The sequence below is a fragment of the Dendronephthya gigantea genome, unplaced genomic scaffold (assembly GCF_004324835.1).
Source record: "Dendronephthya gigantea isolate DGI-Jeju-01 unplaced genomic scaffold, DenGig_1.0 000018F, whole genome shotgun sequence".
NCBI classification, from domain to species: domain Eukaryota; kingdom Metazoa; phylum Cnidaria; class Anthozoa; order Malacalcyonacea; family Nephtheidae; genus Dendronephthya; species Dendronephthya gigantea.
In genome coordinates this window covers 1454881-1481713 of record NW_021163028.1, presented here as the reverse complement: position 1 = coordinate 1481713, position 26833 = coordinate 1454881, and the positions used below count along the sequence as shown (strand labels likewise).

General features: G+C 38.4%; 2 protein-coding genes across 3 annotated transcripts; both read left to right on the top strand.

Annotated features, from left to right (window-relative positions):
• The first annotated feature begins 2123 nt into the window (after positions 1–2123).
• LOC114520997 (glutamate carboxypeptidase 2-like) lies at positions 2124–13025 on the top strand. Of its 2 annotated transcripts, XM_028541379.1 has the most exons (10): positions 2124–2340; positions 2413–2466; positions 2580–2923; positions 6145–6358; positions 7408–7611; positions 8015–8300; positions 8944–9228; positions 10083–10406; positions 12143–12440; positions 12531–13025. In XM_028541379.1, the coding sequence occupies exons 3-10, from the start codon at positions 2685–2687 to the stop codon at positions 12865–12867; spliced, it is 2187 nt and encodes a 728-aa protein (XP_028397180.1). In that variant the 5' UTR covers positions 2124–2340; positions 2413–2466; positions 2580–2684; the 3' UTR covers positions 12868–13025. The 2 variants fall into 2 exon arrangements, with proteins under 2 accessions (XP_028397180.1, XP_028397181.1); XM_028541380.1 differs by lacking the exons at positions 2124–2340; positions 2413–2466 and having other exon boundaries at positions 2493–2923.
• A 1629-nt stretch (positions 13026–14654) lies between these two features.
• On the top strand, positions 14655–26525 carry LOC114520890 (N-acetylated-alpha-linked acidic dipeptidase 2-like). The gene is made up of 8 exons (XM_028541233.1): positions 14655–14768; positions 20218–20431; positions 21290–21493; positions 22066–22351; positions 24525–24809; positions 24940–25272; positions 25715–26012; positions 26103–26525. Exons 1-8 carry the CDS (start codon positions 14695–14697, stop codon positions 26431–26433), a joined length of 2025 nt encoding a protein of 674 aa, XP_028397034.1. The 5' UTR covers positions 14655–14694; the 3' UTR covers positions 26434–26525.
• The last annotated feature ends 308 nt before the right edge of the window (positions 26526–26833 follow it).

Below are 26833 nucleotides of genomic sequence, written 5' to 3'. Positions count from 1 at the left end.
TCTTCGAAAAAAGGTGTAGGTAAAATAAAAAACCCGTAGGCGTTCACCACCAGATCTGGCGGTCGGGTGATCATGATTTACAATATCAATGATAAATTTTAGCTAGAATAAAACAAGGCATTCTTGACCTGTAGTATTTCAGACTTTCTTTACACTTTCGTGTCTAATGTCTCAATTATTCAACGCCTCTGGTAGCAGCATGCATGCAGTGTCGACAAGCCTGTGACAACTCCCCACTCCTTCCTAATAATTCACCATGATAAAGAGTTGTCAAATTGCTTTGTTATCGGTTAGGAAAATGCAGGATCATATTTCAGTAAATTTATCACATATGCAACAAGCTTGAGTATAAAATCACATTCACTGAAGTAGGCTGTTTCCAAAGAACAAGAGGCTTGAAACTTTTAAAAAGCTTTTCTCGACACCAACCATTGTGGTGCCTCCTGGTTTGTCTTTTAAATATGATTACAATCGTGGAAATTATAATTCGTAGACTTCTCTATTACATAATGAAATACCCCCTTCACACTTGAACAATGTTGGTAGGTGTTAAAATTTGTAGTTCGGAAAAGCTTTTCAATAGTCAAATTAAAATCATCAAATCTTTCATGTCTTGGAATGGTTATCCTAATAATGTTATATACTCTACGCTAAATAAACACAAAACTAAGTATTTTCCAAATTCCACTCCTGTTGTCAATACGGTTATTCATGAAGCGGATGATAATCTATTGCCCAAAATCTGGATCCGTATACCTTATCTCGGAAATCGGGGCGATTTTCTGGTTAAATCATGTCTCAATAAAATACAAAGATTTCTTCCAAACCGGTGAAATTCGTCACTATTTACGACACTAAAAGGTTGTCTTATTTTGTTTCTAACAAAGACAAACTTCCTTCTTTATCTCGTAGCAATTTAGTATACGAAGTCGCTTGCCCTGGCTGCGGGAAAACCTATATTGGCATGACGCAAAGGTGCCTTTCTGTACGTTTGAAAGAGCATTCTACTAGGCTCTCTTCTAGTGCAGTAGGCCAACATTTCTCTGAGTGTGAGCATGCTCAATTCTTAGCCACACTACAAAACCAGTTTTCACTACTCAACGATATACCATTATCTTTGAATAACCCTTCACCTATTGAGAACTTAGTTTTCAATAACTATAGAATTCTACATATAACTAAATCGAATAACTATCATATTCTCGCCTTTCTTGAAGCACTCTTAATCAAACACAACAAACCTTTCCTTAACACTGGACTTAAAGCCAGCAAAGAACTACAACTGTTCACTTAATCTCTCTATTCTAATTGTCGGGTCTTTCTTTCCTTAAATTAATCTATCTAACATATTGTTGTAAATATAGCATACATATTTAGTTTTATTCACAACCTTATCATGTTTCGCTCTGCTTGGTTTACCGGCCTTCCGCCTACATGCTGGATTGACACGTGCGCTCTCTCTCTCTGTGTTGTATATATGTATATGCGTTGCAAAGTATTGTATTTCATTCTGTCTGAAGATGACTTTGTAATAAAGTCGAAAATTTACAGTCTCAGTCTGTGTCTTGTTTGAATTATATTTTGATTCTCAAGATGTCTTGTTTGTTCGGAATTAGCTTTTTACTTTACTTTCTTAAATTGTCGGCTGGTCATGGTTGTTGGTAGGTGCGTGATATTACATTGCGAGGTCTTTTCAATCAACATTGTGTGTGAGGGGGAAGGGGGGAACAGCTATTGTATCAACATTATATTTAAAGTGTCCAACGAAAAGTCTACCTATATTATATAAATTGTGAATTGACCTTCTTTCGGTCACGCAACTTAACAGCACTGCCACAAAGTATGCACCCTGAACGTAGGCTAACATGTCCCTACTGACAGTTACAGTAAAGGTAATTTCCAGCTACGTTGAATGATGGTGCTATCACCATCTTTCCGTTTTAAAACTAACACATTGTAAATCATACTTTATATAATTATGTAGAATATGTCTGCACTAAGTCAACTTGTCCAAACAACGTCTTCACATGATATCATAATCAATTGTCAATGAAGTATTACGGTATGGTCAACCCAATATTTCAACAATTATACGCGCTATCATGCGTGCATGATGACGTGCGGAAGTCTAATCTCATTAGTAGTTGTTCAGACAGCCTCCGTATTGCAGCGATTTGAGGCATAATCATAAATCATGCTACAATTTTTCGAAGAATACTGAAAAATCACTGCAGTAACTGATATTCAGTTGATCAAATAGTACGCGAATAGTCTTACATAATATTGTACGCCCTATTGCCAGTATTGGCAAAACCTTCATCACAGAGAAGATCATCATCGGTAAATCGTCTTACACATAAACAAACATTTCGTCGTTCATAATATTTTAAAAAATCTACTTCTTTGTTTTAGTCATTTCGATGAACACGAAGATATCCTTTGGTCCAAAGTTTGAACGTGGCTGCGGTATAAATTATTGTTATAGAATCGTATCAAATTACAGGGTCGCATTCATTACTGTATAGCTGTTCAAACACAATTTGCACGTGAGTAAATTGTATCAAACATTGCACTTGTAGCGTACTCAGAGCTTCCGTGACGAATTACGAAAGACACAAAACACCTCGGAGTCAAGAAGACTTTTCGTTTGCTGGTTCGGTTATACGATAACGTTAGCAAGTAAAATGTCAGGACTTTCAACAGGACGAATTGTCGGTATCGTTGTAGCTGTTGTTGTGTTGTTCGTGTTGGGATTTTTAATAGGCTGGTTTTCGGCGCCAAGGGATTCAGATGATTCATCCGGTGAAAAATTTGACATGAAATATATCGCGAAAAAGCGCAAGGAAGAAATAAAGAGGAAAAATGATTTTCATAAGAAGCTGTTCGAATTGCTGGACGCGGAGAAAATCGGAGAAAATCTGAGGTGAGTATAACACACACGCAGTTGCTGTAGAATCGGGATTCTTCGGATTCCGTTTTGAGAAGGTATTAACCGCAATAAACGGACTTAAACGGATTTGAGCTGAATGAGGTTACTGTTCTTTTTAAAAAACTAGTTTAGCTACACTAGATCTTGGGCTAGATTATAATAAAAAACTGATACACTGCATGCGAGATTAAAGGCTTAGCGTGGCGTAATTATGATCACCGGTTACACAGATCAATGATATATTGCCGCGTGAAAAGCATTTCTCGTAAAGACAACACGCCCAAGCAAGCTCCTAACAAACAGGTATAAAGTTTCTTGAAAACATACCTGAAGCATTACTTGATGTGCATGGACGGTAAAAAATCTCACACACGCGAAATGGTGCTGTCGATAATCACTTTCAGATTATGCAATTGTTATGCATGAGGTATCCACACGGATAAACACAAAGATAGCGACATATATAGCATAATATAGTTATAGTATAAACACAAAGATACTCATAGCGACATATTGTATAATATATAGTTATATATAGTATAAACACAAAGATAGCGACATATAACGTTGTGAATTTTACGGCATTGAAATGCTGTACACTTGAAGAATAGTTCTATATGTATGCGCACCTCCGAACAACGGCAGCCTATACAGGGTGAGTAAAAAAACCTGACACCTTTGAAATTCAAATTAGTCGCATAGCGGCTGTAATGTGGAAGAAATTGCGAAATATTTCATAAGTATACGAAGCATATCATATTAATTAACCTAAAGCATAAAGTTTGTTCCTATTGGGACTTAAAATGCATTCTAAGCTCTGTAAATACAAAAGAACAGTTTTATCAAATCGTTTTTGTTGATTGTACATGGGAATTGTCATATTCCAGCCATAAGTTCGCAGCTACAGTAGCCTAATTTGAATCTCAAAGGTGTCAGGTTTTTTTTACTCACCTTGTAGTCATAAGTCATGCAACTTCTGTCGGCATCTAATCAGATGTACTAAGTAAATATTTGATCCAGAAGAGAAAACTAGACTGCGGTGTATATAATAATTTTCGCATTTTGCTTTCATTTCAATCTTTGTTAATTTCACGTAACTACGCTAGAGAAATACCGTCGTCACCCGAATTGGTGGGTTTCAACTTTCATTTGGCATTTTCGCAATTTTCTGGCAAGAGTTCAATTCAATGACGTGGTATGAAACACGAGAATTTTGAAGACTGGGGAATATTCTAGTAGCTCTTATGTTATAATACCTCAGAATCATGGATCGTGCATGAGAAAAAAAATGAGTTGCCACGTTCGCTGCATGCGCTAGGCGGCCTAGACCTTGTGTTATAAAACATAAATAGAACTGCTTTCCGGCTACATTTTCAAACACGAGACGATATAAAAAAATGTAAATCAAAAGTTGCCTAACTTGTCCAAAACAATGGGGTATATATATCACTCTAAAAATCTCTGACGATTCAAAAATCCGTAAATCCCCTGACAAATGCCTGGAAACGCTTGGAAATCCCTTTCGGGTAAAAATTCGGCTTAAACGTTTACTGAAATCTCTTTGAAAATGACAAAAAATCGTAAAAAATACCTCACCCCTTACGTAACGTACTTAATCCCATATAATAAACGTTTTAACCTCGCTTTGCTCAACCTTTACAGTGGAAAAAAACAGACCTGGTTTTTTTCCAACGCGCTCGCTCTGTATACAAAAAGAACTCGGCCCAATATTTGATAGTGCAGACACCCCCGGTTCGGTTAGAAAAAACTCATAAAACGTAACTCAACCTCTAGTACTTAATAAACCTCTTAAATGACGTTTAGAAAGCCGTATTGACGGGTCTCGTTGTTTGTATGTTCAAGCTCTGATAATGAGAAAACTGATTATCTTTCTCAGAGACCTGGATTGTGATATGCTTAAGTCTACTCCCAGATCCGTTGCTTTGTCTAAAGCCGCGTTTACACTTCAGGCCTACACCTGACCTGGACCACATTCACACTGTCTTCCTTGTTGATGATATCGGATAGCCAAAGTAATAGACAAAATACTTGGAAACAGAGCGAAAACACGCCGAAAAGTGGTAATACTATATGGATCCTATGCAAATTACACTATTAAGTTCGAAACTTGTCAGGACTAGGTAAAGCCTGTTCACATTACCAAAATTTTGCCCCAGGTCAGGTGCATGCAGGCCTGGCCCAGGCCACCTTCTACTGTTGGTCTAGATTTTGTGGCCTGCTGGATTTTGATTAACGGATAAACAACGTTCACATCTAGGCCAAGGCCTCCATGGTGCAGGCCAGGTCAAAGCACGTAGTGTAAACGCGGCTTAAGACGATCTTCGAGATTAACTTTACACCGTTAATTAAATCACGAACAAGAATTACTGAACATAGTCAAACTCTTGCGGACGTCATCTTTGTAACTTCGCTAAAACTGGTAGTAAACAGTGGTGTTATAGAAATTTGCATCGGCGATCACCTTCCTGTTTACGTATCACTTAAACGCAAAGCTGACGAAGCTGTTCTAACATACATCACAACCCGCAGCTACAATAAATACGATCCGGATTTATTTGCAACCGACTTGGCATCCAACCTCGATAGTTTTGTCTCCATTTTTCGGAAGGACAATGTTGTCGAAAAGCTAACTATCTTTAATGATATTTTCTTAAGCACATTGGATAAACACGCCCCAATAAAGACCATTAAAGCACGAGAGAGACCATGTCCATTCATCACCCCGGGAGTAAAAGCACTTATGAATAAAAGGGACAAGCTTCACAGAGCTTTTAGGTAGACTCGTAGCCATTACGATTGGCTTAACTTTAGAGCGGCCCGTAACTCAACCAAAGCCGCACTTGCTAAAGCACATTGCTAGAGAACATGTTCTAAAGGAAGTTCAGCGACACAGAAACAACACTAGATAGCTCTGGAAACTAAGTAATTAAAGAAAATATATCCTACAGAGTAAATATGTCCACCCCAAAATATATGAAAATATATCCACCCCAGTTTATTTATAAATTTATAATATTTTTAGGGGGAGGGGTGTTAAAGAGCACAGTAATCAACTTTTTGGGGGTTCAACGTATTTTAACAGCAGTTCGTATGAGTCACTGAACAAAAAATTACTATCCATGCAGTGGGGATACCTGTAATATACAGTGTAACAGCAACATATGATCTCAATTTTTGCTATAAATTTTGAACAGGTATTTTTCAGAGCGACCCCACGTTGGAGGAACACCACGTTCAAAGGAATTGGCAGATGAGATCGAAAAAAGATGGAAGGAATACAAATTTGACAAAGTGGAACAACCGGAATATGATATACTTCTACCTTACGTTCAACCAAACGTCTCGAATTCCGTACAGATTTTGAATTCCACTCGGGATGTGACTTTCGAGTTCTCCGGACCAGAGAAGGTATCATATACGTAAAGCGTAGGCGTGGTAATACACCGATTGCATGTAGATTGCCGCACTATTCATAGCTTCGATGACAAATATTCTGTATGTGGTATACGATTAACAACGCATGCATGTGGTAACGTAAACCAATTTAACATTTTGAGTATCAAATCACAGTGAACTATGTATACAATTGAACTATACTTTGTGGACTAATTTTGTGACAGTGAATGAGTTTTGCAGGCCCTGAAGCATCCCTTAAAATCTTTATGTTTAAAGTGTGTTTAGTCATCAAAAAACGTAAATTAGGATATTTTTACGGAAGTTCCCTGAAGTTTCGGACTCCTATTGAACAACATTTACTCCGGGCTTCCGTCCTAACAGTGCACGATTTTCTCTCTTTTACTTCATTATTACCTTTTGACTCACCCACTCAAGCCTGGGGGTAATTTGCCTCCTTTGTGCTCCTCCAGGTTCTATATGGCCTATACTCCTCTCACATGTGCGGTACTTGTCAGACAGTGACAATCAATTTCTACCAGATAGTAAGCATACGGCAAAAGAACGGTAGAAGCAAAGGCGGTTTAAATATATACACCAACTTCCACGCATAATAGGCACTGTTAGAGAAAATTAAAGGCTCTGACGAATTAACTAACATTCCCCATGTTATAAGCGAATCTTTTAGTTAATCTATGTTACTATATAGGTGCTATATAGGTGCTGTGTATTTTATATGTGATTGGTTCATTCGTAGTCACATGACTTTAAATAAATGCAATAGGGAAATAAGTGAAAAATTGTGTTCCGCTTCTTGTCATAACAAAGTAAAGTGTGTTTTTTTTAAATTAAATTGTCGTGTAACATGTATGTGTTTGTTCCTATAAATTATAACAAAACACTCAATGTACACTACCTCGGAAAATAGTGAGCTTTGTTTTCCCTCGAGTCTCAATGTTTCCCTAGACTCCGTCTCGGGAAACATTCAAACTCTTGGTAAAACAAAACTCACTATTTCCATCAGGAGCATACACTAAGTGTATAGTATTTTCATTATAATTTAGTTGGCAGACCCGAGCGAAAAAGACACTACGATGATCCCACCTTTACTGGGTTTTGCAAAGCAAGGATCGGCCGAAGGGACACTGTTGTATGTAAATTATGGAAGAACTGAAGATTTTCAAGTATTGAAAAATAACTTCAGTATCGCAAACTGCAGCGGCTACATTGTCATCATGCGATATGGAAAGATATATCGCGGCGATAAGGTTGGGGGTGAAATGATTTGTTTTACAACTGTAAACAGAGGAATTTTGGCTGAGAAGTTTTCACAATGAGCCAGTAGATAAGGAGAACCTTATCAAGTCTAGTGTGAAATGCAACTGGTCCGTTTGAGAAATGTAAAGCAAAGTACGGCTGTGGAAATACAAAAAGCATGCATCAACATTTCTTAGTTCTTCCATTTTTCTTTTCACTTGCCGTGATTACCGTACTTTGGTTGGTGTGGTAGTATTGTTTGACACATTAGTACATAGCTAATGTCTGAAATTGTTATATTTTCTAAACCGGCTGATATTTCTATGATTCCCCTCGAAGTCATTCTTTATTTGCAGATAATACGCCCGTTTAATATGTTTATTAAGGTCCATCTCATTTTGTTTTAATTTTTAGGTAAAAAATGCCCAGGAATGTGGTGCGGAAGGTGCCATTTTATACAACGATCCTAAAGATTACGCAATATATGGTCAAGACAAGGTCTACCCAAAATACATTTGGCTTCCAAAGACGGGCGTCCAGCGCGGAAGCATATTTGGAGGTCGTGGAGATCCGCTGACCCCTGGTCTACCGTCGGTCGAAGGGGTATTCAGAATACCGGAAGTAAAGGCTGGACTGCCCAAGATCCCGGCTACACCGATGCCATACGGAGATGCTGTTAGACTATTGGAGATCATGGAAGGTAGGTGGAAAGCTTATTTAATAAAGAGATAAATTCATTCTTTCCCAAGAGTTAATATTATATTATCATGTTGAAGCGAGGAGTGTTGATATTCGGTCTATACGGCATCATTGTATATTGTTTGGCAAAACTGGGGGTTTGTGCAAATTTGCAAATTCACGTCTATATTTATCCAGGCAACAATAGCACGAGTGATGGAACTTCTTGACAGCAACACCATGTTTTATCAAATGGGAAGAAGGGGGATTTCAGAATATGAAATTACAGAATTTCAGAAAGGCTTGGGGAGGGGGGGAGTTTGTTAACGACAGCAGTTACCGCGTTGCTATACGTTGCAATGCAATGTATACGTCCGCAATGCAATTTTAGCTACTTATTATACAGTAAAGAGGCGTATTTGTTTCTCGAGGGATGCTAAAATCGTGTTTATAAGCAACACAATTTTTTTAAGAAAGCTTTCTATCTCTAAAAACTTTAGCAAAAATTTTAGCATATTATTCGGGAGAGAGGGGGGGGGGGGTGGTGCGACCTACGTGCGACCGACGGGCCTGGTACTCATTGCGAATGATCCTCCCCAGTACTTTTAATATGTCATTATCAGATTGTCAAAGTCTCTAATTTTTTATTTCGTTAATTCTAAAAGGTAAAGAGGTTCCTGAAACATGGAAGGGTGCATTGAACATCTCGTACAAACTTGGTAACGGTGGTCTAATGAACAACAACACTGTCAAAATTCAAGTAAATGTGCCCAACAAACGTCAAAATGCGTATAACGTTATCGGCACCATATATGGTAAAGAAGAACCTGATCGTTGGGTACTGATAGGGAATCATAGGGACGCTTGGGGATTTGGAGCAGTGGATGCGTCCAGCGGAACGTCAGCAATGATGGAGATATCACGTGGTGTAAGCGAACTCTTAAACCAAGGTATTGTGTGTGAATGAATTGGTTCAATTGTGTGTGAGTATATGTTAAGGTTCATGAAGCCACAAATTTTTCATCGCCTTTAAGCGTGCAAAACGTCCATGTTTTGACACTTGGATTTGAATAACATGATTTTAGGAGGAGCTTGCATGTATAGTTCGTCCAGTGGGACTCTCAACCAAGTTATACAAAAAAATCAATCAATCAGAAGCCAGTTCCTCGAAAAATGAATTATTATTTCCTTCATTTCATTTAACTTAAAATTATCGAGTATTTCTATTATCTTTATGCATAAACGCTTCGTTTTCTAATGATTGGAAAATAGAATTTTCACTCGCACCCTTTACGCTGTATGGGGAGAAAGACTTATGTATAGGGCGACTGGTTTTCTCGCAGGGCCTTATGACGTCATGATCACAGATCAGCTTGTCAGTTAACGTATAACATTAGTAAAATGGTGGGAACATGTATGCTTATTTCAATAAACTCTATACATGATATATTTACAAAGATTATACTTAGAATTTGTTTGGTTGATTTTGAAATACTGATTTTCAAGTTTATTGTACTATATAAAAGATTTGTGTCACTTCATGATTCTACCTTAATTATTACCACAAATCATCTTTTGAAATATATATTCTTGATGGGATGGGTGAAATGCTTGCACATCAGCACGAGTATGATTATCACAATTACTGGAGTGAAAATATCAATTTTAAAAACACAAGCAATTAACAACATTACGCGACATTTTTTCCAATGAACACATCACACTGGTTCATCCTCGCATTTGCAGCATATTCAAAATTATCGAAATAATCAACACCACGTAAAATAATTTTACTCTTATCAAGGTTGGCGCCCAAGACGCACCATCAAATTCTGCAGCTGGGGAGCAGAGGAATCAGGTTTGATAGGATCAACGGAATGGGTGGAAGAAAATGAACGAGCGTTGTCAACAAAAGCAATAACCTACATAAATGTTGATATCGCATGCGATGGTAACCTAACCTTAAAGCTGGCCGGTTCCCCCCTGCTTAAGACAGCAATTTATGAAAATGTTAAAGAAGTCGACGATCCGCATGGGGAAAAAGTATACGATCAAATGAAGAAATCGAACGTCACTTATCGCAATTTGGGTTCGGGTTCAGATTACGCCAGTTTTTATCAATTTTGTGGTAAGTTTGTAGATTTGACGGCGCCTGTAGAACACTGAAATAGTATAGTAGAGAGAAATAATGTTAGATTAAATGCTAATAGAATTATGAACGGTGCACAGAAACGTCTGGGCTAGTAGTTACCTAAGATAAGTGTTTAAAAATAGGTACGCAATGTGCGTACATGCGACTACGTTGTGTATCATAATAGCGATCTTAAGCATGTGGGACGCGAACGCGACGACGACGGTTATCAATACAATGGGTCATTAAAAAGAAATGAATAATTAAAGACCCATGATGGATTTTAGAAGTCGTCTTCGTTTTGTTAACAACGGGAAAACGTGGTTTTTTACGTCTTGCCTAGAACGGGTCCATTACAGGACCTAGCGAGCCCTACTTCGAATTAGGCTCTATAGAATGGTCCTTAAACGCCTTATACTCACTAAATCGGTACAATTGATAATATACAACAACAACTTGCTATAGCAAAGGAGAAATTCAGCCGCGTCGTCGTCGTGTTGCCGTCCAACATGCTTAAGGTCCCTATTATTTTGAACCATTACTCAGGGCTTCCACAAAAATACCACAATACGCTTTTCACTAAGGGGGGAAGGGTTCAGAAAAAAAGAAACAAAGAACTTTTTAAAAGAATGCATAAAATCCTCATTATAACTAATGCTACCCCCCATGGAAACAGTCCACTCTAAAGAAATTTCCAGTAAGGGAATTACTAAGCCCATGCAGTAATTAATGTGGTAGGTAATATGCCGAAATACAAATAGTGCCTACATAATTTTAAGGATATTGTATCACTACACATTTTCATTTGGCGCCGGCAATCACTCCTTTTGTACTACACGCATCTCTCGTGATGTTATCCAATACAATTTAACTTGCTGTGTAATTTCTGACATAGAAACGTATTTCGTCCGAACTATGTCCGAACATATATTGATGCTTAGCCGGTGTTTACCGATTTTGCTCCGATGCTGAGCCGGCTAAAATTCAACTGACGTCATTTCCGGCGACACAGATACAAAATTTCAACTGCATTGCCTCTACGTTGCTAAGCAACGCAGACGCAAAAACGGCATGCCAAGCTAAAAATATTTACCACTATTATACCGTACATACTAAGAGTAGATTCACCCAAACTAGTCAGTAACGTAGCCAGCCTGACAATTTTCGCACGTTTTGGCACGAATTTAGTTATTATAATTATTCATGTCTTTAGAGATGTAGTTTTTTCACAGTCAAATCAATCAGAACACCAAAATACTAGCATAGCGGGGCAAATTGTCAGGCTGGCTACTGAAACTAGTGACTCGAAATGCTGGAGAATTATCTGTTATAAGTTACAAGTTTCAGTAGTGTAGCCAGCCATTTACAACTTTTGCATTGAGCCGCATGTGTGCGCGTTTTTTTAATATTATCCTTCTTTTATCAGTCCATATTTTCTATAATACTCCTTCCGAACGCTTTGAAAACTGATACTGCCAGTGCTTTTCCATCAGCAGTGGCTCAGTTATTCATATTTCCTTTTGCATGGCATTTTTAGTGTTTATAAAATACAAAACAATGCCGGTTGATTTAACAAATCGATAATATTTTATTTCATCTATATATCAAATGTCACTCACTTTTTTAGTTACCATTGTTTGATATACTGATTTAATTTATATTTTTTTAAATTTTTACTGACTTAATAAATAGGAACAATAAATAGTTTTTTAATCTGTTATGCTTCCCTCCAGGAGTGCCATCCTTGGACATGACCTACGCTGGTAAGGTGTTCTACCCCGTTTATCACACAGTCCACGACACGTACAAATGGCTCCAAGGCTTGATCGATCCCTACTTCAAATTCCACCTAACCACAGCTAGAGTTGCGTCAAAACTGTTGATGTATACGGCTGACAGTTTTGTATTACCGTTCGATGTCACAGAGTATGGCAAATCTCTTAACCGCTCACTGAAAGCACTGAGGAAAAATCATGGGAAAGAACTTGAAAAGAAGGCCACCTTAGATTACATTGAGAATGCAATAAAAAGGTACGATTTCGAAATTGAGAGTTGAGGAATTTTGAAACTGTGGCACTGATTTGAGCAGTTTCAGAATTACTTTGTCTTTGCTTTATTAAGATTCGAAGAAGAAGCGCAGAAATTCCAAGCGGAAAAAGAGAAAGCACTCGACGAAAAAGATGACGTAAAACTACGAGATCTCAATGACCGTATGGTCAACGTTGAAAAATCCTTCATCAGCGCCCCGGGCTTGCCAAATCGACCAATCACAAGGCACATTGTATTCGCGCCATCTGTCAACAATGCCTATGGTAGCACCAGTTTTCCGGGAATCTCTGATCTGATGTTTAAGCAGCATAAAACCGATCAGGATTGGTTGGATATCAAGGAGCAGATGTCTGTTGTATTCAAAGCGATTTCGAGTGCAACAGATACACTGAAAGCCGATGCGAACTGAAAACCAGGAATGACTACTAAAGATACTTTCTTTCGTAATGTTTAGAGCATGCACGTTGTAGTAGAAATCATTGTTTAGGACAGCAGTTTTGGAAATGCACGACACTTCTCGGATGCCTGCATGTCTAAGATTACACTAGGGAAATATAACATTTAAATATAATGTCGTGATATACATTACACTTTTTGTTAACAAAACGATGTTTTTTTGTATTTTAAATTTAAAACGAAGCTAACTTCGTGCGAATTACATAGGTGCATGAAGCTTGTTACCTTCGATTGTTGCTGAAGCAAGAGAGTTTTGTTCGTCCTCGAAAAAATTTCTTATGTATCGATACCTTGCGTTACTACCTTGCGTTACTACCTTGCGTTCGGCACATGAGAAGCGGATCAGCATTGAGAGAAAGCATGCATGCAGATGTCTTTTTAGGCGTTTGAAGTAAGCATGATTTATACGACACATTAACCAAGTTTAGTAAAATTGTAACCGCGACCCTAGTAGAACTGATATGCGAATTATATGCACCTACACGATGCTTCTTGCAATCGAAGATTGTTGCTGAAGCAAGAGGGCTTTATTTTTCTCGAAAATATTTGTTCAGGTTACCCTGCGCTAATGCGTTCGACGCATTGAAAGTGGATCAGCATTTACAGGAAGCACATGTCCTTTTAGGATGAAATATTAACCAAGTTTAGTTAAATTCTAACCGCGACCCTGGTAGAACTCTGAACTTAGAACCCTGAATTCTTAAATGTTGCCGACCAGCTTCGCATTCAACGGATAACTTTGCAAAAATGAGTGGAATGTAGCACCTCCATCTTCCTCTCAGCGCCGCCATCGTAATCAAAGCGAGGCGCAGATGGCAGAAGGCTTGAAGAAATTCCAGCGGAGCAAGGATAAGGTAGAGGATATATTGCTACAAATTTAATCTGCAGATGCCATCGCATTGGTAGATTTGTATAACCAATAGCGTTGCTATAAGGTTCTTTAAGGAATTTCAAATTAAGTTTTGTAATGTATTGCCAGACGGCAGCCGGTAGGCATGCGTCGACGGCCAATTTTATCTGCATACCGCAAGCCTGAAGGTGGAAAAAAATCATACCCGCATCACCGCATGCAAATGTGAGGATGAAGCGCTCTTGCCTGACCCGGTCGAAGACTATGTAGACCTTTGGCACATGACGTCACATTAGGCATGTGAAAGACAAATTAACGTAGCATAAATTTTACAAAAACGTTAATTGTGGGAAAAATACTGAAATATTTACTAGTGTATGTGAGAAACTACGAAACTTTGCATCGTTAAATACTTTCTTAACCGCTTTATAAACCTTTACCACTCGCATAACGATTATTTTTAGTAAAGCAAGGAAACATCTGGAGGACAACTTTTTTTATTATGACGTCAGTGCAATGGGTCTATACAGTTAGGCAGTCGAAAGCTAGTTAAGTAGTATAACGTCTGTTCAATTCTAATTACTCATTTATCTTCATTTACATATCGGGGATTTAGTTTCGGCCATTTCCGGTTTTGGTTTATGTTCATTACCCCGATAAAAATTCGACAAATCATACCAGGAAACGCTTGGTCAACGCAACGAACATTTTGGAATAAAAATGAGGGCAGTAACGCTCACAGCGGCACGAATTGTTGGTGTCGTCATAGCTATTGTCGTGTTATTTGTGTTAGGGTTTCTGATTGGTTGGTTTTCGGTGCCAACCGTTTCAGATGATTGTGTCTGTGAGGTCAAATCTAATGTCTCGAATAATGATTCATCCAGCGAAACATTTGACATAAACTATATCGTGAAAAAGCGCAAGGAGCAAATGAAACTGAAAGATGATTATCATAAAAAGCTGTTTGCATTATTAAATGCGACTAAAATTGGCGAAAATTTGAGGTGAGTAGCAGAATTAAGAGTGTCGTTATATTATATGTATATCATGCATTTGAGACGAGTCTGGAGGGTACTTAAAGAGAGCGGGTAAGGCGATTCTCTATTACCGTCCGCATCACCCGCGGAGGCGCGAAGCGGCTTTTGAAAATCTGTCCATGCGACCCTGACCGGCCTGAAAAACAAAGGGCGCTTCGCCCGCGCGGGCAAAGCGATTGCAATGGAAAATTACCAATAGACAATCATGGCAACCAGGTTTAATTATATATTAATGCATATACAGGGTGTCTCAAAAAAAACGCAACTTAATATTCTAAAGTTCATATTGTTCATAAGCTCAATAGATTTTATGCCCCTGGGATTTTAAAATGGCTTCTAATCGTACAGTTCAACTGCTAATAGTCAAATCAGCTAAACTAATAATGGTGTAGCTAACAACCGAACAACGAATTTTTGTTGTCGTGCATGATAACTTGAATGCTAACTGCCGAACTTGTAAAATAAATTGTAAATAAAATTTTACTCGTTAAATACTTTCAATTCAGCTCGTTGGTTTACGCTCCCGACTTTGTTTAACGACGATTGTGCCGCTAGAATATTATTACAAGCTTTCTCGCATTCCAGGGGCAAACGTCTTTTGTGTTGTAGTACAAAGAGGATATTCATGAATATTGCGTTTTTTTTGACATGTAAACAAGACATGTAAATAATCATATGCAGGGAATGTGATTGTTTATAAATCAGATGACGGTAAAAGGTTTGGATGTAAATAATCAATTTTGCGAATATGATTATTTAGAAATAAGCGTTTTACTTCAAATGCTGGTTTGTAAAGGCCCTGTCACACTGTTGCGTATGATAGGAACGTATGAGTCGCGTGTAAAGATAATTTTATTTATTTTTATACGCACGAAAAAGTCCGACATTTTGCATAAAATTACTTTATTAAACGTATGAGTATCGTATGGGTAGCCTGTCGCTGGCGTATGCCAGCGTATGAATAGCTTACGAGACGCGTTTGGAATGCGCATGTCAACTAGACCACTGTCGTTTCACAGACTATAAGCAGCAGTCTTTTCACACAGCTCCATTCGAGAAAATGTCAAACCTACAGTGAAAAAAGGAAGAAGAGACACCATGGCAAATAAGAAGAAATCATCTACCCGCGGACGAAGAAAAGGAGAGAGGACTCCATCATCAGCCGTAGCCAAAGCTGTCGAGCAACGTGTTTGTATACCTGCAGATGTAGTTGAACCACCTGATGATGATGCACCTGCACTTGTTGATATTCCTGAGACATCTTTAAATAATGCACGATATGTTCCTGAACTCTCAAATTCCCCAACACAACCATCCCAAGACTCCCACAATTCATCGGCGTTATCATCTGAAACCATTGATGACTTCACCTCCTTCCGGCGGGCAAGAAGAAAAATAAGAGAAAGAGGGCCACGAAAAACCCCTACAACCTCAGCGCCACAGAAAAGGAGCTGATGCTGGAGTTTATCATGGATAATCCTGTGCTGTGGAATGTGAAGATGACAGATTATAGGCGGAAAGAGAGAAGATCTGGGAAGAGCAAGCGCTTCAGATCAACAAGACTGTTGACATCCTCAAGGGCTGGTTCAGATCGTTGCGCGACACCCATACGCGCCTTGACAAGAAGAAAAGCGGGAATAATGCTCCAAACCTGAAAGAGAGAACAGTGGAGCCTCTCAAAGTTTGCCTTCCTGAAGACTGTCACTCGCCACCGACAGGCGTCCATGCAGAGTGTAAGTAGACAGCCATATTACCTTAGCAACATGATGACCAAGTAATTTGGGGCAATTTTCACATGATATTTTTGGTCTTTCTAGGTGAAGGAAACCATCCAGCTTCACAGAGGAGATTTTAATGCTGCCGAGAGCGCCTGTACTGATATGCAGGATGTCTTAGATGAAGTCACTCCAATACCATCATCTACCGCTGGAAGGTCCTGCAAGCGACCTCAGGACACAGAGAGTGACGTACGTGAGACTCCAGAGTTGCTGAGTCTAGCACCATCCTCAAAGACCTCTACAAAGCGAAACAGCAGCCCATTACAGCACGAAGTGTCTTTGTTAAAGAGAGCCTTTTGACTATGTCCAAGTTCAAGTACAAGAAGGCAAGGTCCTCGATCAATAGGTTACTTATTGACTGAACTCATGGATGAGGACAGCGATGATGAATTTCCAAGTGCCATGGCAGCTCCATCTATCAAAGTAAACCAACAAGGGAGCCATTCTCAACCACTCCACCATTTGCAGCCCACTACAAGTATCCTCTTCTGTTTATTCAGCTCATCAGCACCATCCTTCTCAGAGCATTATCAGAAACCTAGCAACATGCCTATAAACATGCCTCTGGCATCATCGGTGAGAGGCTCTCAGCCCATGGATGATGACAGCAGATGATTCCTCCTTCCCAACAACTTGCTCAGCAACCGTTTCAGCAAACTCAGCAACAATGCACTCCTACCTCTGGCCTGGTTCGTGCCTCTTTGGCTTCTGCAAAAGAGTTAATAACGGAAACGTCTAGCCCAACGCCGCATAGTTCAAGCTCAGCCTTTGAGCAAAGTCACCCGAACATTACTAGTCTTTCAGGATTTCGAGAGATCATGGAATCTACTGATGATATTGGATTTCAGCATGAGGTTCTCAACCTGCGACCACCAACGTGAAAGAAGTATTGAGTATTTAGTTACTGTATATAGTGATACTCAAGATAATGTCAAAAATAAATTCTCATTTTTGATTGTCATAATTTCATAATACACACTGCATTTACACCCTTGTCTAAAGGACAACATTGTATATATTCTAAAATCTGTAGTTATTAACAAAACATGGAAACGATTCGTCAGGATGCCGAAAGCATTTTCAACTGCTCTTCTGGCGCGGGAAATCCTGTTGTTAAATATCCTCTCTTCACGGTGTAGACCCCGGCGGCTGTATGGCTTCATAATAGTCTCTCGGAGGGCAAAGGCATCGTCACATACAAAGAAGTAGGGGACACTCTGATAGTCATTTGGTAAAGCATCGGGAATGGGGAATCCTATAGTTCCGTCTTCCGTTTCTGTTCCGTCTTTCTTTTATTTCAGAGTTGTTGTAGATCTGTGCGTCCGATGATGACTCTTTACCACCGAGGTCTGGCCAGATGAATTTATAATTTGTGTCTACAGGGCCCATGAGTACAACAGAGTAGAATCCCTTATAGTCGAAATATTGGGATCCACTTTTTGGGGAAAACTTGCAGGCAATGTGCTTCGCATCTATAGCACCACATGTATGGGGAAGTTCCACCTCTTGAGGAACTTATCAGATATGGCACGTAATTCCTCTGGCGTGGTAGGGCAGGTCATCACTTCGGACATGTATTCGTCGATGATGGCTTGGCAAACCTCTCTGACAATAAGTGACTGGGTGTTGTGGGGGACCCTCCATCCGTACTTCATGGCTTGAATACGTGCTCCCAGAGGCAAGGTGTCGCAAAGTCAAAGAGAGCTTCAGCCCAGGCTCCAGGGGTCGCCTATACCAGGTATGTTTCTTGGTGATCCTGGGACTCACTCTTGCCAGAAGCTCATCAAACATCTCGGGGACCATCCGCATAAAGTTCTTAAAACATCGCGTATCCTCGCTTCGGAGTTCCACCAGAAGTTGGTCGTAAATGCCAAACTGCCTTCGCCTTCCGATCCATGATCTCATCCATACCTCACGTCTTTTTCTTTTTCACCTTTTCCTTCTGTTATTTTCTATGTGACGAATCGTCAAAGCTATGAGATCAAACTGGTATTCAAGAACAGCTAACTCCATCCTTTATCCTCGAAGGTACAAGATGATATGAAGGCATCCAACATAAATATATACATTATACACAATAAATGACATGCTATAATATTTATATACCCTTTCTCGTAACGTTTGCAATACGCTGAGGATACGACGACCAGGCGTTAACTATAAGCTAATTGTACGGTAAATGCGTTACTTAATCGTCAGTCATACGCTAAGCCCTCTATAGACGTTAAACATACGTCACACATAAGTTAGACCTTCGTTACTGATGCGCTATCAACACGTTAGTTGTACGGCGCACTTACTCATTTGCGTATGATTAGCGTACTCAACCTATTAGTACAGTACATTTAGCGTCCTTCTGCCGTATTCAGCGTATGACTAACTTATCTTTACCGTATAAACCATACGTCCAAACACGCACAAGATTTTTAAGCATGCTTAAAAAAAATTTTCTTCCTCGGCGTATACCAGCGTATGTGACCGTGCTTGGAACGTGTATAACTTACGCACGACGTACCACCAGCATATTTCAGCGTATTCCGGCGTATGCGTGATATTTATCATACGCTGCCATACGCTTATGCGATACGCAATAGTGTGACAGGGCCTTAAATAATTTACAAACCATCAGTTCCACAGAAAAGTTTATATGTGATTATTTAATCATTTATACCATGAAATTTGTAGCAAACCATAGAAAAAATATCACGAAAATTTCACATGTAATTTTTTTACACATGGCGCCTCATATCACGCTAAGAGCTTTTTTTATAAATAAATGTCTTGTCGCTGCGATATGTCGTTCAGAATCAAACTGGAATAATTTTGTGCGACAAATTTGCATCAGAGTGGAAAGTTTTCGTTAAAAATTTCTTGCATGTTGAGGCGATGAAATTTGCTGCAGCGACGACGGAGTTAAACGTTCTTTGGAGCATAGAGTTAGCTATGCTAAAAAATTGTCTATGAGTGACCTGATCGTTAATATATCACTTTATAATATAACATTTATAGTACGCGCGTGCTGATTGGTCGAGAAGCGTGTTTCTATAACTGTATAGAAACACGGGAATTTTCCCGCCGAACTTGACAAGCGAAGCGATGTAATGAGAATTTGTAATTGAATCGAATTATAATATTTGTACAAAATCTTTTTATTGAGTTATATTATAAAAGAAATAGAAAACATTCTTTCCTGTGTTTCTATACAGTTATAGAAACACTTGTGGGAGTTTGGGAGAACTCGAAATAACGTGGAAAAACTCGCCCTACGGGCTCGTTTTCCCACTGATTATTTCTCGTTCTCCCAAACTCCCACGCGTGTTTCTATAACTGTATAGAAACACGGAAAATGTTTTCTAATTCTTAAATACCCTTCGACGAATCTTTAATTAGATCATTCCTATACTTACTCTTGGCGAGAGCTATAATTTGGCGACCGGTTACTTGACAATACACTTTGCTTATAAAAAAGTCAAATCCTACTATTTCCTAATTATATTACAGTCCCAATTATGCAGTTTCACATATTCCACATTAGCATAGACTATAGAAACTGGTATATAATATATAACTTCAAGCAGAGAAATTGTTTCATTTAACTCAAGATAACAGTGATTTCTCGAACTGTATTTCGTGAACAGGTATTTTTCAAAGCGACCCCACATTGGAGGAACACCGCGTTCAAAGGAATTAGCGGATGACATCGAAAGAAGATGGAGGGAATACGGCTTTGACAAAGTGGAACAACCAGAATATGATATTCTTTTACCTTACGTTCAACCAAACATATCAAATTCCGTACAGATTTTGAATTCCACTCGGGAAGTGACTTTCGAGTTCTCTGGGGAAGAAAAGGTTCATTTCTAATCTATCTATCTAACCTGCGAAAGCGTTTTTGTTAAAGGGTGTATAGAATGTAGACGCGTTTTTGTTAAAGGGTGTATAGAATCAATAACATTCATAAAAACTAACGCACTAGTACGCATATATACGCAGATACTGGCTACATACTAGATATACTAGTTATTCCGCAAATCAGATTGAATGAGCTGCACGCCATGTATGGAGCCATGCAGCCAACCATTTAATTTCAGCTGATAAGAAACTTTAATAGGAAATCTTATTGACCCTTTTTTATCAATGCATGATGATTCAGTTTTTCAACTTTTAATGTGATTCTAACTTACGCTTCTGCAATATATGGTGTTTAAAACTAGATCTAAGAGCATTTTTTATTCTTTTTCCAAGAACATTTTCGACCTTAAAAAAATGCTGAAAACACGCGTAAAAAATGGAAGCTATTATTTCACCCAGTTATTTATAATTATAATATAACATTTATAGTACGCGCGTGCTGATTGGTCGAGAAGCGTGTTTCTATAACTGTATAGAAACACGGGAATTTTCCCGCCGAACTTGACAAGCGAAGCGATGTAATGAGAATTTGTAATTGAATCGAATCATAATATTTGTACAAAATCTTTTTATTGAGTTATATTATAAAAGAAATAGAAAACATTTTTTCCTGTGTTTCTATACAGTTATAGAAACACTTGTGGGAGTTTGGGAGAACTCGAAATAACGTGGAAAAACTCGCCCTACGGGCTCGTTTTCCCACTGATTATTTCTCGTTCTCCCAAACTCCCACGCGTGTTTCTATAACTGTATAGAAACACGGAAAATGTTTTCTATTTCTTAATTTTCATATTTCAGTCGCCAGATCCGAGCGAAAACGACACTACGATGTACCCATCATTTTTGGGTTACGCTAAGCAAGGTTCTGCCGAAGGAAAGCTCCTGTATGTGAATTATGGAACATCGGAAGATTTTCAAGTATTGAAAAATAACTTGAGTATCGCAAACTGCAGCGGCTACATTGTCATCATGCGATATGGAAAGATATATCGCAGTGAAAAGGTGGGAACTAAACAACTTTTTCGTATTTATTTCGCCTCTTATTTCGAGGTTTCCTGCCCGTTGTCGAAATCAAATTTATTAACAAATCACAATACAATTATTTAAAGAAAAAGGCATTTTCCGTATTGGCCAAAACTATGGCTATTTTATAGTATAATTTAAATACTGGATGGACATATCAATTTATTGATACCGGTAAGAAAAAACAAGAGTATTGTCTGTATTATCGCCTGTATTAGTATTTTATCCAAAATTATATTATTATTATTATTATTATATTGAAACCCTTTCCAATCCAGTTCTTTACCTCAGGATAAAATGCAAACTGAACTAAAGAGATCCACCAAGAGATCCTGTATGGGTGTCACTATTGCGTTAATTCTAAAAAGAGACTAATTGCAAGATTTCGTTCAACGTCGTACGTCGTACTGGATATTCACAACAAAGCAGCTCCAGCGACTTTCACTACTGGATTGAGCTTTCTCATAAAACACATACTTTTTATAATCCCATAAGCTGTGTTTCAGTACAGGCTTTCACAATTATCATGCATCTTATATCTTCTTTTACAGGTCAAAAACGCCGAAGAATGTGGGGCTGTTGGTGCCATTTTGTACAATGACCCTGCTGATTATGCACCAAAAGGCCAGGATAAGGTTTATCCAAACTACATTTGGCTCCCAAAGACAGGAGTCGAGGGCGGCAGCGTATTTATTCTTCCGGGAGATCCGTTGACACCTGGATTACCGTCTATTAAAGGAGTATTTAGAATACCCGAAGAGAAGGCTGGACTGCCCAAGATACCGGCCACACAGATGCCATACGTGGATTCCGTTAGACTTTTGGAGATCATGAAAGGTAGGGCCGTAGGGGGTTCTTTGTACATAATGTAAGCAGAAATCAATCGAACATTAATTGCCGTATTCACATATTCTGTAATGCCAGGCTGATTTCTATTGAAAGAGAAATTGTTTTCAAAAGAAATCAGCCTGCCATAGCAGAATATATACGAATTTCCCCCTCCCCATTTACTCTTCAGAATATTCTCTGGAGTTCGATATATACAATAGGGAATTTTGGAAATGGTATACTTGTGGAAGGGTACGTACTTTATTGACTTGACGAGCGAGAATGCCCAAAGAGTGCAAATAATGGCAAAAATTTTGGGCGGAAACTATAATGAAATTGTTCTCCTAATGGAATAATATAAAACTACCTAATAACTAACAACTCAGGCAAAGACGCTCCAAAATTTGAAAAGATGCAAATTTTTTGGTAGTTCTGAAACGGTAGATTTCCAAAAACGTGGGAGTTCAGAGTACTCGCGGAGTGAATTACTGTATAACATGATAATTTAAGTATAAGTTTTCCAGGCGCGGATCTAGGGGTAGGCAACATAGTCAAGTGACTATGGTAAATTATCCAGATAATAATTACCAAATTCCCAGTTCCCAATTCACAAAGTATTCATTTATAAGTGGAAACATGACAGTTAATTATTCATATTTTCATATCACAGTCCAGTTATTTATAGATATATAGCTCATTGGTATTTAGGCAAGCCATGAAGCAAGCCAATGAGAGGCAGCTATTTTGCCTATGCCTGGTGGCCGATACAGCCTTTTGATTGGCTTATAGCTTTTTTGCCTAACCAAGACGAATTTGCCTAACTTGACGTAATCGGGAAGCCTTATGATTGGGTAATTTTTTTAAATTCTATTCTTTCATTGGCTTGCATTTTTTGCCTAATCGAGTTGAACCAATCACTGTGCTTCGTAAGCATGCCTGTGTTAGTCATGTTAGGCAAAGACTAGGCAAAGAGTGGAAACATGCCTTTTCAATCGCTCTTAGCATCGAAGGATTAAATTTCGAAGTTAGCTTCTGCTTTTTCGCGTTTGTTTTGTTATTGTGTTATTTTACAATGTCTTCATCGCCTTGTAGTGATTTGTACGAGCCATTCGAACGATTTAGAGTGTCAAAATGACGCGATATTAATGCGACGTTCGATCTTTGTATTTATGAAGGCGACACGCTCAAGGCTAAGCTCAAATGTTTGTGTGGAGTTATATGTGCCGAAGCACGCTCGTAATGGCAAGAAAAAGGCTTGTACTGCAATAAGTTAACTATATTTTGTTTATTCCATGCTACGCTTCTATATAACTGTGTTTTTAGATCTCAAATCGGCAAAATGATTGTCGAACAACAACAAGCATGGCTAGTTCTTTATGTATTCAAATATAAATTTACATATGTCTGCGCTGGCCGGGTCAAAGGTTGCTATATATGAATATATAACTTAAATATGATATGAAAGACACAAAGTTAGCATGTTCACTTTTAGTTACTTATTATTATTCCGTATTCCTGATGTATATCACATGTATAAATACGTTCATATGAAAATTATGAGTGAATATACATCATGATGTTGACATTGTAACTCTGCCGTCAGTCCGCGATATAATTGTTGGATACTTGATCTAGCGTGATTTTAATTTCCTGTTTTGAATATTTTCCTACTTCTCCTGCTTCAGCTTCGGCCCTTGTACTAGTTAGTAACAATAATACTCAAAGTTGGGACTACTCAAAGTAGGGACTAAGGAATACTTTGGGAATAAGTAGATTCTCCCCTCAATGTCATCTCAAAAACAATTTTTAGCTAGCGTATATTTTTAAAAGTGTATCCTAGGCATGCTGATGAGCCTAATATGGGGCGAAGCAGTTCAGCTGGTATTCTGAAGACTATAATTTAAAAAATCGAACATCTTAACATGCTAGTAAATGAGTCATGCGTGACGCCATACGTGACGTCATAAATGACGTCATAAAATTTGACTAAGGTATAAAAAATCCTAGATCCGCACCTGTTAAAGTTTTCTTGCTGCAGTAAGATATGTATTAAAAAATACGTGTTGACCATTTTCCTCGAGGAACAAAAAATAGGAAGTGATAGCCGGGCAAACAAGCTTATTTATGTAGGTGTAATTAAGCCGTTGCAAGTAAATAAATTGTTCATGCCTTGTACCTCAAGGTGACGACGTTCCGAAAAGTTGGCAAGGTATGTTAAATATCTCCTACAAACTCGGCAACGGCGGTCTAATGAACAACAACACTGTCAAAATTCAAGTAAATGTGCCCAACAAACGTCAAAATGTGTATAACGTTATCGGCACCATATACGGCAAAGAGGAGCCAGATCGTTGGATATTGATAGGGAATCATAGGGACGCGTGGGGATTTGGTGCGGTGGATGCCTCTAGTGGTACGTCAGCCATGATGGAAATATCACGTGGTCTAGGCGAGCTTTTAAAGCAAGGTACTGTAAAAAGGCACGCTCTATATTAAAAATCATTATCATTATGACCAATATACTCATGAAAACATATTATTCATCGTCTTCTCTCATATTATATCATCACATGACATTTCCTATACTCTCACCAAAGGTTGGCGCCCAAGACGCACCATCAAATTCTGCAGCTGGGGAGCCCATGAAGCAGGTTTTATAGGATCAACGGAATGGGTGGAAGAAAATGAACGAGCATTGTCAACAAAAGCAATAACCTACATAAATATCGATATCGCAGTTAGTGGCAATCTTACCTTGAAACTAAAAGGCTCCCCCCTGCTCAAGACCGCAATTACTAAGAATGTTAAGGAAGTTGACGACCCGCACGGGAGAAAGGTATACGATCAGATGGTTAAAGTGAATGGTCAATTCACTTACGGAGACTTGGTTTATGCTAATTCAGATTATCTTACTTTTTATCAATTTTGCGGTAAGCTATAAAGTTTATACATTCATCTTCTTTTAGGTAGAAATGCAAATGAATTAACATAATATACACGCCTTTTAATACAAATGTTAACGTTATGCAAATGAATTAACATAATATACATTCCTTTTAATTATGATTAGAGACAATTGGAGAGAGGAAATTGGAGCAATATTTTTGTGCCTGGACCATACTATATATATTCTATTTGATGACGTAATTTGCGTGGTTTTAGTGTTTATAAAATACAAAACAATGGTGCTTCAAAAATCGATAGCAATGTCATATATATATAAAATGTCATTAACTTTTGAAGCTACCATTGTTTGGTAAAGATTTCATTTGTATTTTTTTTAAATTTCACTGACTATAATAAATAGGAACAATTATTACAGATATCGTTAATGGTTCTTTAATCCATTATCCATGTTATCCTTCCCTACAGGAGTGCCATCCTTCGACATGACCTACGCTGGTAAGGTATTCTACCCCGTTTATCACACAGTCTACGACACGTACAAGTGGCTCCAAGGTTTGATCGATCCCTACTTCAAATTCCACCTAACCACGGCTAGAGTTGCCTCAAAGCTGTTGATGTATACGGCTGACAGTTTTGTATTACCGCTCGATGTCACAGAGTATGGCAAATCTCTTAACCGCTCACTGAAAACATTGAGGAAAAATCATGGGAAAGAACTTGAAAAGAACGCCACCTTAGATTACATTGAGAATGCAATAAAAAGGTACGATTTCGAAATTGAAAGTTGAGAAATTTTGAAACCGCGGCACTGATTTGAGCAGTTTCAGAATTACTTTGTCTTTGTTTTATTAAGATTCGAAGAAGAAGCGCAGAAATTCCAAGCGGAAAAAGAGAAAGCATTCGACGAAAAAGTTGACGTAAAACTACGAGATCTCAATGACCGTATGGTCAACGTTGAAAAATCCTTCATCAGCGCTCCGGGCTTGCCAAATCGACCAACCACAAGGCACATTGTATTCGCGCCATCTGTCAATAAACCCTATGGTAGTTTTCCGGGAATCTCTGATCTGATGTTTAAGCAGCATAAAACTGATCAGGATTGGTTGGATATCAAGGAGCAGATGTCTGTTGTATTCAAAGCGATTTCGAGTGCAACAGATACACTGAAAAGCGATGCAATATGAAAACCAGGAATGACCACTAACGATACTTTTTCTTCGTAATGTTTAGAGTATTCACGTTGTGGTAGAAATCGTTGTTTAGGACAGCAGTTAGAGATAACGAGGTTTTGGAAATGCTAGACACTTCTCGGATGCATGCATGTCTAAGATTCCACTAAGACAATATAACATTAAAATATAATATCGTAATATCATGTTTTTTGCAGCCTATATTTTAAATTTAAAACGAGCCTAACTGAGAATTATATAAATGGATGAAGCTTCTTGCCTTCCATTGTTGCTGAAGTAAGAGAGGTTTGTTTTTCTCGAAAATACTCCTTATGGATAAATTGCGTTAATGCGTTCGGCGCAAGTAGATCACCATTTAGAGAAAGCATATATATGTCCTTTTAGGCTTTTGAAG